Source organism: Erpetoichthys calabaricus, chromosome 11 (assembly GCF_900747795.2).
Source record: "Erpetoichthys calabaricus chromosome 11, fErpCal1.3, whole genome shotgun sequence".
Lineage (NCBI taxonomy): Eukaryota > Metazoa > Chordata > Cladistia > Polypteriformes > Polypteridae > Erpetoichthys > Erpetoichthys calabaricus.
In genome coordinates this window covers 110,405,980-110,418,795 of record NC_041404.2, presented here as the reverse complement: position 1 = coordinate 110,418,795, position 12,816 = coordinate 110,405,980, and the positions used below count along the sequence as shown (strand labels likewise).

The window sequence follows — 12,816 nt, the reverse complement described above, 5'->3', positions numbered from 1 at the left end:
GCAGAACTATAGCGCGTCTTTATGTAAAAACAGCAGTGTCAGGTGGGGGGCGGTAGGGATGGATCCTGAACGCGACTGAGACAATGAAAAGTGAATTTTAAAAAAATAAACCTAACCTTTACAAATATCATAAATTACACCGGCTGTTACAGACTGAAATCAAATGTACCATTTTATTCTAAAATAGTGAAAATAAGCACACTTCTCAAATGGGAGTTGACCAGGATCGAACTCATGACCTTCTGATTCCCAGTCAGCGACTGATACTGTTACGCCACGGAAGCAGTGATAGTTAAGTCATGTCAATGTCTCACACTAAGGCGGGTTTTTTTGGCGGTGGCTTTTTTTTGTACCTTTTGTGAAAGTGTTTCTTTGATATTTGGACTTCAGGCTTCATACATTATATAGTTTATGCCTACATTTTGTCATTTGCTACTAGAATATTGTAAACCGTTTCTGTTTTAACAATGTGTTTACACAGATTACTGTAGAAATGCAACACATATGAAATGCATGTGTTCCAAATAACAATCTTATTATTTCTACTCTAAAACTCCACTTCACTCCCAGATAATCAATCAAGGCATTAGCTGGGAAAAGCTTGTTTACGTTCTAAGTCGTTGGGGGGTGGAATAGCCGGCTGCTGGCAGCTTGTCTTTATCAGTACATTTAGATGACAAAAGACGCTGGCGGAGAGGTGAGAAAGGTTTTAAGAAGCGATTTAAGGTGGGCCGGATCTACGAGTTTTTTCGTAGGCTCTGGTAATTCTAGTGTTTTAACTAATGTTCTTATTTTAATTTCTTATTTTCGTCTTTTATTTTTCTTGTCTTCATTATGTAAAGCACTTTGAGCTACTTTTTTGTATAAAAATGTGCTATATAAATGAATGTTGTACCTCCTAGGTGCCTAGATCTGTAAATATTTGCCAATTTTTTAAAATGAGAATTTTGCTGTAGCGCAATGAGTAAAAGTGGCTTACTTGCTCTCTAACAATGCACATCAACTGCCACAAGCAAGATGTTATTTATATAAAAAAAAAAAAAAAAAAAAAAAAAATTGAGCATAGTGTTTAGGCCAGTGCTATGACTGCTACCCAAGAACATGCACCTTTTTACTGTCACTCCAAATAATGCTGTGCATTTAAAATAGGAAGTCCTTGGAACATGATGTATGAGCTGAAATTATCGAGTATGTCACTCACTTTGCAAAAAAAAAAATGAAACACACTCCGAGAGTCCATGCATTCACTGTAACCTAACAGGACAGACTACTGTGCGTGCATGCACAGGTAGCACAGCATAAGTGATGCTAGAGTAGCTGCCCAAAACTGAGTAAGCAAACAGTGCCAGGGGATAGAAAGCCTCACAATCTACATTGTTAGATTTAACTGCAAGATAAGGACAATCCTCAATCATGTGAAAGTGGTTTGGTTTTGAAAAGACTGATGTTAGTTTGCAGATTGCAGTCTTTTAAGCATGTCAGAAATTGTTCACCGCTAAAGGCAGCTTGACATCCAAGTTGTTTCATAATCTGCAACGTGAAATTGATCTAGTATGGAGCCTGGTGGTGTCAGCTACATGTTACTTTAACATGTAACCGTGCTACTCTGGAGCCTGATACTGTGGACAGATCAGTGTTTCAGTCACACAACTTGAAGGTTTCTCAGTAGAATTTTGGAACTGGTTTTATTTATTTCTGATAACTCTCTGCAATATTGCATAGAATTTGAATTAAGAAATGTGTTAAAAAAAGTTATAGGTTTTGTGTTTTTTGTTATCTTTGTACAGTATATGACAATTGTTTACAAATGCTATAGCAGATGACATGCCTCCCCAAATCACCACTGACTGGAAACTTCACACTGGACCCGAAGCAACTTGGATTCTATGCCTCCAGACTCTGGGACCTTGACTTCCAAATGAAATGCAAGATTTACTTTCATCTGAAAAAAGGACTTTTGACCACTGAGCAACAGTCCAGTCCATTTTCTCCTCAGCCCAGGTAAGATGCTTCTGACATTATCTCTGGTTCAGGACTGGCTTTACACAAGGAATGCGACAGTTGTAGCCCATGTCCCAGATACATCTGTGTGTGGTGGCTCTTGAAGCATGGACTCCAGCCGCAGTCCACTCCTTAGTGAATCTCCCCCAAATTCTTGAATGGACTATGCTTCACAATCCTTTCAAGAATACGGTTATCCCTTTTGCTTGTGCACCTTTTTCTGTCACATTTTTTCCTTCCACTCAACTTTCCATTAAGATGCTTGGATATACAGAACTCTGAACTGCCAGCTTCTTTAGCAATTGCCTTTTGTGGCTTAACCTCCTTGTGTGGCCTAATGAACCAGATCGAGAGATCATTTAAAGGCTAAGGACACCTTTGCAGGTGTTTTGGGTTAATTAGCTGAGTGGAGTGCAACACCATGAGTCTACAATATTGAAGTTTTTCACAATATTCTAATTGTGAGATACTGAATATCTCTTTGGTTTTCATTAGCTATGAGCCATAATCAGCAAAATAAAATGAACACTTGTAATGTATCACTCTGTGCGTAATGAATCTATACGAGTTTCACTTTTTGAATTGAATTACTGAAATAAATTAACTGATGATATTCTAATTTATCGAGATGCGCCTGTACAGTATAATCATGGCTAAGCAAGGAGATCAACATTTCTCAGACAACAATAGTAAAATGACAAACATCTGCAAATCTCAAGCAGAAAATTTTCAAAGTATTAGCCAAAACATCATACGCAATAGGATGAAAAACCTAAAAAAGATGTTTCCTGTACATATACTGAAGAGAGTCTTAATTAAGCTGAATGCAGTTAGTTTCACGGATATTTATTTCAGATTTTGTTACAGATCAGAAACCTAAAAGCTCTGAAATCTAAACATGGTTTAGAGTTTCTCTGTTGGATGTGCCACTGTATAGACTGGTAAACAGCACAAATACAGTGTACTTTGTTTACACAGACTTTTAGTGATAGCAATATTTCTTACTAAATAACTGTTGTCTTTCAGTCAAGTAAAAATAGTGAGTAAAGAATGACATACCCGGATCATGAGGACAGCCTTTCTGATGTCACGAACTCCATCATAAACTAGACGAGAGGCATCAATGAATTCATTTTCTTCCACTGGCATTGATGGGTTTGCACTGAGAGACTCGACTGCTTTTTCAACTTGCTCAGTAAAGAGAGGCATAACTACAGAGGAAAAAAAAGATTAATAAATGAAATAATAAAATGCTGAAAGGTAGAAACACACTTTTTTCATTAGCCTCAAGTATGTACTTGAGAATGTGTTCTGAAGGGTGGTATCTAGCTAGCTTGCAACTGCACCAATTTACAAAAGTAATGCATTACAGGCTTATAGGTGGTCATTGTTATAAATTGTAAGGGGTACAGTGAAATGGTTACTTGCACTTAGCAAATACAAAAACAATTTAAAGATAAAATTGAAAAGTACTAAAATTGTTTCTTCACAATCATGTTATATAATAAAATAAATCTCAAGTTTCTATGTTGTCTGAGATTTGCAGACACATATGTGGAGGAAATTAGAGTTCCACCAGCAGAGCGAATTTATTTGCTTTTATCAAAGATCCAACCTATGTCACACCACATACTGTGAAGAGACTCATAATCATAGAACAGCTGAATATCAGACCTTTCAATGATGAATAGTAGTGCAAATGACCAATCAGACGCATCACATCCATGCATAAAAGATAGGTAACACATTGTTCAAGACACAGCTCATCCTTACACATTTCAACCCACTGCTAAACACAAGCTTGTGTGAGACTGCATGCGGATTGTTTGGTTGATGTGCAGTAAGACTTGGAGCTTCAACCATGGAAATGTTATCTTCCCAAAAAACAGTTGAGGAAAACCTAGAAAAGTCAAATAATGCTAGTGATAGGGAATATGAAGACCTTCAGTTACAGTTTTGACTCCATCCGAAGCATTTGCTGAAGGATTCGATACTATGCTTGTACTACAAGTACTGCTTAGTATAATACTGAAGTAACAGGTTCACTTACCATATCCAGATGCTGTCTGCTTGCATGCTGTCCCTACGTCAGTTTTCCAAGCATTGCTCTTTCAGTTTCAACTTTGTGTAATCGCTCGCATTTTAATGTGAGAAGCCCTTTGATTGCATGTCAATGGCTGTGCAAACTTTCATGAGGACCACTCTTTGATCTAATGTCACTAAATCACATGATGATGCCACACTGCAGCATATGGGGACCTCAATCCCATCCCCAACATCTAACAAATGACACTTAACTACACCCAAGAAAACTTTCATTCATTGGGGAAAAAAAAATCGCTCTTCAATCAAAGGTATTTTCTTGTGGGGAACTCTTGTCAACCTTGAGCACAAGGAAAAGAAATTTTTAATTGTGCATAAACTAAAAGTCTATAGCAGAGACAAATGTCGAAGTAGGTACATTACAGTTCTGAATTTGTGCATTGCATAATTATATACATAAACAGCCCATTGAATCTCAAAATGTTTAAGTGGAAAATCTTTACCGAGTAATACCGTGTACTTCACGGAGAGTAAAATGATGCAACGGTCAACGGAAAACAAAATCACCAACCGATCGACAGCTGATTCAACATCACACCGAAAAAAGTCAGTCAATAACCGAAATTACAGGCAGATCCAACTGGTGTGAATTTCTTCACTGCAAGTTATAATGCTAGTCAGTAGTGTGTATGGCACCCCATATGCTTGTATGCACTCCTGACAATGTCAGATGCACAGACACAACATCCCAGAGATTCTCAATTGGATTCAGGTCTGGGGAAATGTGTGGGCCAGTCAATGGCATCAATGCCTTTGTCATCCAAGAACTGCCTATACACTATGGGCAAATGAGGCCGGGCATTGCAGTAGGAAGATCCCAGGGTCCACTGCACCAGTGTAAGGTCTGACAATGATTCTGAAGATTTCATACCAGTAAGTAAACTGCAGTCAGGGTATCATTTCCTAGCACATGGAGGTCTGCGCGACCCTTTAAGGATACGCCTATCAGTGACCTACCACCAAACCAGTCAGGCTGGATGATGTTGCAGGCTGCATAACTTTCAGTACAATGGCTCCAGAATTTCACATCTGTCGCATGTGTTCAGTGTGAACCTGCTCTTATCTGTGAGGAGAACATGGCATCAAAGGCAAAGCTGCCAATTGTGGTATTCTGTGATGAATGCCAATTGAGCTGCATTGTAATGGACTTTGAGCACAGGTCCCACTAGAGAACATCTGGCCCTCATGCCACCCCTCAAGAGTCTCTTTCTGATAGTTTGATCAGAAACATGCACCCCAGTAACCAGATGATGGTTATTTTGTAGGGCTCTGGCAGTGCTCCTAACCACACAAAGGAACATATACCAGTCCTGCTGCTGGGATGATGCCTTTCTACATCCCTGTCCAGCTCTCCATGTGTAACAGTCCATCTCCAGGTATCTCCTCCATACTTACAAGACTGTGCCTGGAGACACAGCAAACCTCCTTAAAACAGCATGTATGGACGTGCCAATCCTGAAGGAGCTGGACTACCTGTGCAACCTGAATCGGCTGCAAGTACCGCCTCATACCACCAGTTGTGACAAGGACACTAGCAAAATGTAAAACTAGAGAAGAATCAGTCAGGATGATTAAGGACAGAGCAATTGTCTGTGGTCACCACCTGAAAAACCATTACCTTTTTGGGGGTTGTTTTGTTGATGCCTCTCCAGTGCACCTGTTGTCATTTTCATTAGCACCAAAGCAGGTGAAGTTGATACATAATTGCTTATGCTTCCTAACTGGTCAGACTGATATCCCTGAAGCTTAACTGACTTAGTGCTAAGACAGTGATGATTAAGTGTTCCCTTAATTTTTATCTGAGCAGTGCATTTAGAATTATATTTAACGAAATTCCAAGGAGCACAAAACCCTGTAACATCCACACCAACATAATATACGCATAGAGTTGATCAGTGAATTTCATCAAAGAGTTATTTGCAGTGAATTTGCTGCGTTCGCTTTTGTTCAAATTATTTACTTATAATATGGTCCGTTTAGGATTTTATTTTTTATTATATACTGTACATATATATACACATTATAATATACAGTGATCCCTCGCTATATCGCGCTTCGCGGCTTCACTCCATCGCGGATTTTATATGTAAGCATATTTAAATATATATCGCAGATTTTTTGCTGCTTCGCGGGTTTCTGCGGACAATGGGTCTTTTAATTTCTGGTACATGCTTCCTCAGTTGGTTTGCCCAGTTTATTTCATACAAGGGACGCTATTGGCAGATGGCTGAGAAGCTACCCAACTTACTTTCTCTCTCTCTCTTGCGCTGACGTAGGGGGGTGTGAGCAGGGGGGCTGTGTGCAGCTGCTTCCTGAAGGACATGCTGCACAGTGCTTCGCATACTTAAAAGCTCAAAGGGCACGTATTGATTTTTGACTTTGTTTTTCTGTGGCTCTCTCTCTATCTCTTCCTGCTCCTGACAGAGGGGGTGTGAGCTGCCGCCTTCAACAGCTTTGTACCGGCGGTGCTTCGCATACTTAAAAGCCAAAAAGCCCTATTGATATTTTTTTTTGACTGCTTGCTTTGCACTCCTTTGAAAAGGAAGATATGTTTGCATTCTTTTAATTGTGAGACAGAACTGTCATCCCTGTCTTGTCATGGAGCACAGTTTAAACTTTTGAAAAAGAGACAAATGTTTGTTTGCAGTGTTTGAATAACGTTCCTGTCTCTCTACAACCTCCTGTGTTTCTGCGCAAATCTGTGACCCAAGCATGACATTCTAAAAATAACCATATAAACATATGGTTTCTACTTCGCGGATTTTCCTATTTCGCGGGTGGCTCTGGAACGCAACCCCCGCGATGGAGGAGGAATTACTGTATCTATCTATATATATCTATACACACACTATATATATATATATATATATATATATATATATATATATATATATATATATATACAGGTACTTGTCGACTTACGACCGCGATTGGTTCCGACTGACTGGTTGTAAGTCGATCTGGACGTAAGTCGGCCTATGTTAATTTAAGGTAAGAATATTAGACTGGGTAATAATATTGTAATCATCTTAAAGTAATATTTTATCAACATTTTCTTACTTTCTAAGACAAACACAGCATACTACAGTACAATTTGTTTAATATGTGGAAAACGTACAAAACAAGAAATACTGTACTGTACATTTAATTCCTGGCACCACTGGTGCTTGGCTGCGGGTTGTCGATATCGCCTTCATCAGATCAGGCGAGGCTGCGGACGGGGTGATGGGAGGAGTTGCTCTTTTCATAAACATAGTGAGCTTCGTCTGAATTGTTTGTTTTTTTTTTCTCTTCATAAATTTCGCAATAAGGACGAAATGTGTTGCGTGCCATCCGTTCAATCCTCGCAAATCGTTCAATATTTGGGTCCATTTTTTCAAAATGAGCGAGGAGTTTATTCAGTAGATAAATCTTCTGACAATCCCTTTGTGGTGAACATTCTTTGTGGCACCTCCTCCTCTTCGTCTTACTCCAATTCTCTTGTTTCTTCTTCCGCCACTCTTTCTTCTTCCAATTCTATCAGCTCTTCATTCATAAGTTCACCTGATTCCCGGTCTAGCAACTCCTCGACATCTTCCATTTCACATTCCAATGAAAGGTCTTTTGACAGTTTCACTATTTCTTCACGAATCTCATCAAGTTCTTGTTCACTGTTAAATCCAGCAAAAGTATTTACATAACGCTTAACACACTTCTTCCATACGCCATTCATACACTGTGAGTCGACATTTCTTGCGGGGAGGGCTTCTGTTTTCTCTGATCTGAGTTCACCTCTGTTATAGCGCGTCTTTATTTGAAAAGAGCAGTGTCAGATCGGGGCGAGCGTGAACGCTAACTTTGACAAGCACTATAAATTTACAATGGTTGTTACAGACGTAAATCAAATGTATGTTTTTATTGTATAATATTAACAATAACAGCAGCTCTCTACTCAAAGCGGTAAACTCGAGAAGCTGCTAGCATCGAACCCAGAAGCTCTTGATTGGGAGTCAGCAGTTGTGTGTGGGAACTGTTAACATTTGAATGTGATGATTGTATATAAAACTTGTGCACGAACGAGACTGGGATAACTGTGGATGTGGATGTGAGTGGTGTGTGTGACTGAGAATGACTGGTGTGAAGCCTGAAGTCCAAATATCAAATAAACACTTTCACAAGTACAAGTATAACAGAACAAGTGCGCTTTTATTCAAGAAGAAAAAAGAAAGCAGGTTGCGGTAAGCAGTTGATGCGACTGCTTGCGTAGTGCAATCCTAAGAACTGCCCAATCAAGAGCTTCTGGGTTTGATGCTGGCAGCTTCTCAAATTTGCCGTTTTGAGTAGAAAGCTGCTATTAGTGTTAATATTATAGGGTTATATGTTAGGGTTATATTATTATCGAAAATTGCCAAAACAACAAGACACAAACACACGTGGGGCAACACTGCTGCGTATATTTTTACTGCTGCATAGCGAGACTTGAGAGTGCGGGAAACTGGCGCTGCCAACAGCTGGCAGGGGAAACAGTCAAACGCGTCGTAAAGTCGAACAGTCATAACTTGCATAGGTCGTATGTCGACGAGTACCTGTATATGTATATATATATATATATGTATATATATATATATATATATATATATATATATATATATATATATATATATATATATATCTAATATATATATCTAATATATATATATCTATATCTATATCTATCATCTATATCTATATCTATATCTATATATATATATATATATATATACACACACACATATATACATATATATCAGCACTCCATAATGCTTTGGGGTATAAAATTCTGATCATTTGCATTACAGGCTGTGTGGCTGTATTCAATACTCAATAACATTTTTGGCTTGGACAAACTGACATTCAGTAAGTTTAGGACTTTTTCTTTCAGCTATAGACTCATGTAACCTTTATTCCCATTGTAAACTGCAAGAACTTATGGAATTTTTTAAATTTATAAAAAAAGGCTTCAGACCACAATTTTATGCCGCAAATTAATGATTGTGAAAAAATAAGTTGACATGAAAAACACCAAACATATCCTTTAAATATGCATGAGTAAATTTGAGCAGTAGCTTTTCTGTACCAAATCTAAATTTTTGAATTGCTAACAGACTTTATACCATAAAATATCTTATTAAATGAAAACAGAGGAAAAAATTCTTAAGAGGTAATCATTCATAAATACATAGTATTTAGCTACAAAGTAGTTGAAAAAATGAATTTGGCATAATTTTGCATTAAGAACAGTAACATGAATCAAATGTATGCCTGCAACATACAATCATACTTCATATTGAATAGCTTAAATACTAGCTTTAGAATATACAAGTTTTAATTTATCAGTTCTACTTAATTTCACCAGGCACCAGTAAAAATGCATTTAGATTTATATATCTAATAAAAACAAACCAGTTGCCAAAACAGTGTTACCTTTTTCAGTAAGCATTTTGGTGGCTTCCAAAACCTTTTCTGTGTAGACACCAGGCTCGTAATTGTCCATTTCAGAAGTGACAACTTGAAGAACCCTTGCTGCTCGCCCTCGGATTGCTCCTGCTGTACGATCTAGCCCATCAACATCTTTCTCTTGAAGTGCAATTACACACTTATTGACATCCTCCAAGATGTGATTCTCTGTTTAAACAAAATGAATACAATGATTTGTCATCCATGCTTGTGCATTTCAGAAATACCATCACACACACACAAAGTGCAAAAGGTTCAAATTGATAGAAAAGTAAATTGTATGCATGAAATTAATCAAAAATGTAACAGCAGCTTATCACTTGTCCTCCAAGTGACCTATTAAGGACTTCATGACTAAAAACTTTAGAAGGTACAATGCAAAAACGCACCAAATTAAACATTTAATATTTGACTAAAAATGTATAGAAAACATGTTAGATACTGAAAAAATTGCAGGGCTTTTCACTAGAAAACTACTTTAAACTATTCCAAGACTTGAGTAAAGCAGCACACACACTGCATACATAAATAGCTCAAAATTCAATAACTTCTGGACAAATTCTGGAATACCAAAAAAAAAAAAGTCAGCACACAACTTGTGTTATTTGACACAAGTATGTTTATATAAAAAAAATATCACAAGACTATCTAAAATTGTTCCCCCCAGTTGAAAAATACTGGAAAATTAAGACTATTTCTAAACATGAAATACTGAGAAATCTGCACTTTTTCCTATATGCAATGCGTTCAAAATTATCAATGCAGCAATCAGTTAATTCAATATGATGCTTCAAGAATCATTACAAGAACTAGAAAGTACTACCACAGAACTCCCAAAAAATTGTTTTACATATAAATCCTTAAATGGTAAAGGCCCAGATTAACTATATGAAAACATTACTTGCAAACACGAGTAACTTATTACAATCTAGATGCCAGCAGTTCAGCTTTTAGCTAGAGGGACCTAACGTTGATGAACGTTTTTCCTACTTGAAAGAGATGCTCTTTCAGTTTCAGCTTTTAAATCCAGGCTGAATGCTCACTCCTTTATAGTGTACTACATTGTGATTAGACTTGATTAGCTATGCATATATTGAATTGTGATAGTCATCTGTATATTAATATTATAACAATTATGACCTATTATTAACTCCCCACTATTCTGTTTCTCTTATCAAGTGTACTTTTGTGGCAATAGGTGCCACTGCACTATTTCTAAGCTTTTGTCCAGTCATAGAAAGGCCTCTGTGATACTAAATGGCTAAACAGGAAAAGGCGCAGTTTGTGGCATCAATGGAAATTAATAACTTTTTGGGAATTTCTTCATAGTAAAAGCAAGTCCTATGATCAACAAAAGATTAATGTTGAGCTGTTATCTGAATAAAAATTCAGAATCAAAAAGTTCCTATTAAAAAAGTAGTGGAACCTCGGTTCACGAACGTCTTGGTACATGTCGGTTCATGACCACACACTTGGCATACGAACAAGCCAGTTTCCCTTTCGGTTTTGTATATGTTCAGTCTCTCTCTCTCTGCACAAAATGGAAATGCACAAGGGGGGGGGTGGGGGGGGGGGGGAGAGAGAAAGAGAGGCGCGCACACAGGCAGCACGAGGGAGAGAGCTGGACACAAGGTAGGAAGGCAGTTAAAGAATGCACTGGGCTTGATTTTGTTTGGGGGGGAGAGAGAGAGAGAGAGAGAGAGAGAGGCGCGCACACAGGCAGCACGAGGGAGAGAGCTGGACACAAGGTAGGAAGGCAGTTAAAGAATGCACTGGGCTTGATTTTGTTTTCACTTCTGTTTACAGCAATCTGTTCGTAGCGTGCATTGTCGCAATGTTACTTTTCTTGGTGGTTTATTAAATTACGGATTTTTTTCAAATGTTCATTTTTTTTCCCTATGCTTAAAACTCAAAAAAGTTTTTAGCCAGCGGTTGGTAGCGCTATAGCGCGAACTACTGCAGTGTTAGTTTTCTCTGTTGTTCAAGGTTTTCAGTGTTATTCAATGTTTTTACATTTAGTTTACTATTACGGTGTGCATTCTATGGTTTATTTAACTATATTTGTGCTTAAAAACAAACTAAAAAAAAAATATATTTACATACAGTTCGTGTGGTCTGGAACGGATTAATTGTATTTACATACAATCCAATGAGGGAAATCTGCTTCGGTTCACGACCAAATCGGTTTACAACCAGAGTTTTGGAACGAATTATGGTCATGAACCGAGGTTCCACTGTATTCACAAATATACTAGGGTTTTGGCTCAAGCCATCTAGTGTCTACAAGTACTCTTTGATATAGGGTACATGATACTGGTAAGGATCAAATTAATGTTTTGCTTTCAGAATATTTATAAAATCCATGGATTTACCCGACTGTAGCACTCTTCAAACGTTTCTACATATTTTGCACTACTATTTAAATAACATGCACCCATATAGTTTAAAGTAATAAAAAAAACGAAAATATTAAAAACTACCAAAACCCAGTAAAAGCCCTATACATTTGCCAAAGTTCACTACTGCTACAGGCCAATTCATATTTTTTGTAGAAACTAATGGGTGGGCTGCATGCCAAAGTACCCTCATTTAATCCAATCACACATTTCATTATGAATAGAAAATTTTTTTAAAGTATTGCACATATTGCCCTTCATTATAATGTTTATTAATACTAATCAATTAAATCCAGATTATTGTTTCAGCCACAGTTATAGGATGTTCATATGCAATCATCCTTCCTTACAAAAAACACCCAAGATTGAACACAGCTCTGTATCTGCATTTAAAGTTAACTGCAACTTGACATAAAAGCCCTATGTACCATGAAGCAAGTACAGCCTTCACATCGGTTCACAAATGTTTGCAAGTCATCCATCCTCTTTTGACCTAAACTTCTAATTCATTCTTGTTCATTTGGTGGACGCTTTTATCCAAAGCAACTTACAACATTTCAGATACAATTGGTTACATTTCTTTTGTTTATCCAAATGGAGCACAGGCGGATGAAGCGACTTGCTCAGATGTGCTTTGTGAGTTGTCAGCTTTTGTTTAACTCTTTTAGGGCTAATTTTTTTTTTTGTTTCTTTTCTCCCAGGGCTGAATATTTTTCCAAAAACTAACATTTTTTAAAAAAGAACACAAAGCAATAGTTTAACATATCAAATCAACAAAAAATATTTTCTTTTGACAAATGTTACTGTCTTGCATGTTGTATGAGCCTGCATACCCTTTGAT

The 12,816-nt window shown here is 37.5% G+C and overlaps 1 protein-coding gene across 2 annotated transcripts in view; it reads right to left on the bottom strand.

Annotated features, from left to right (window-relative positions):
- ctnna1 (catenin (cadherin-associated protein), alpha 1) overlaps positions 1-12,816 on the bottom strand; it is a 229,827-nt gene that overhangs the window by 78,630 nt on the left and 138,381 nt on the right. For both annotated transcript variants that reach the window (XM_051934138.1, XM_051934139.1), the window contains exons 12-13: positions 9,547-9,747; positions 3,061-3,212 (exon numbers count right to left, since the gene is read on the bottom strand). In XM_051934138.1, coding sequence (XP_051790098.1) covers positions 3,061-3,212; positions 9,547-9,747 — 353 coding nt within the window. The remainder of the gene's footprint in view (positions 1-3,060; positions 3,213-9,546; positions 9,748-12,816) is intronic.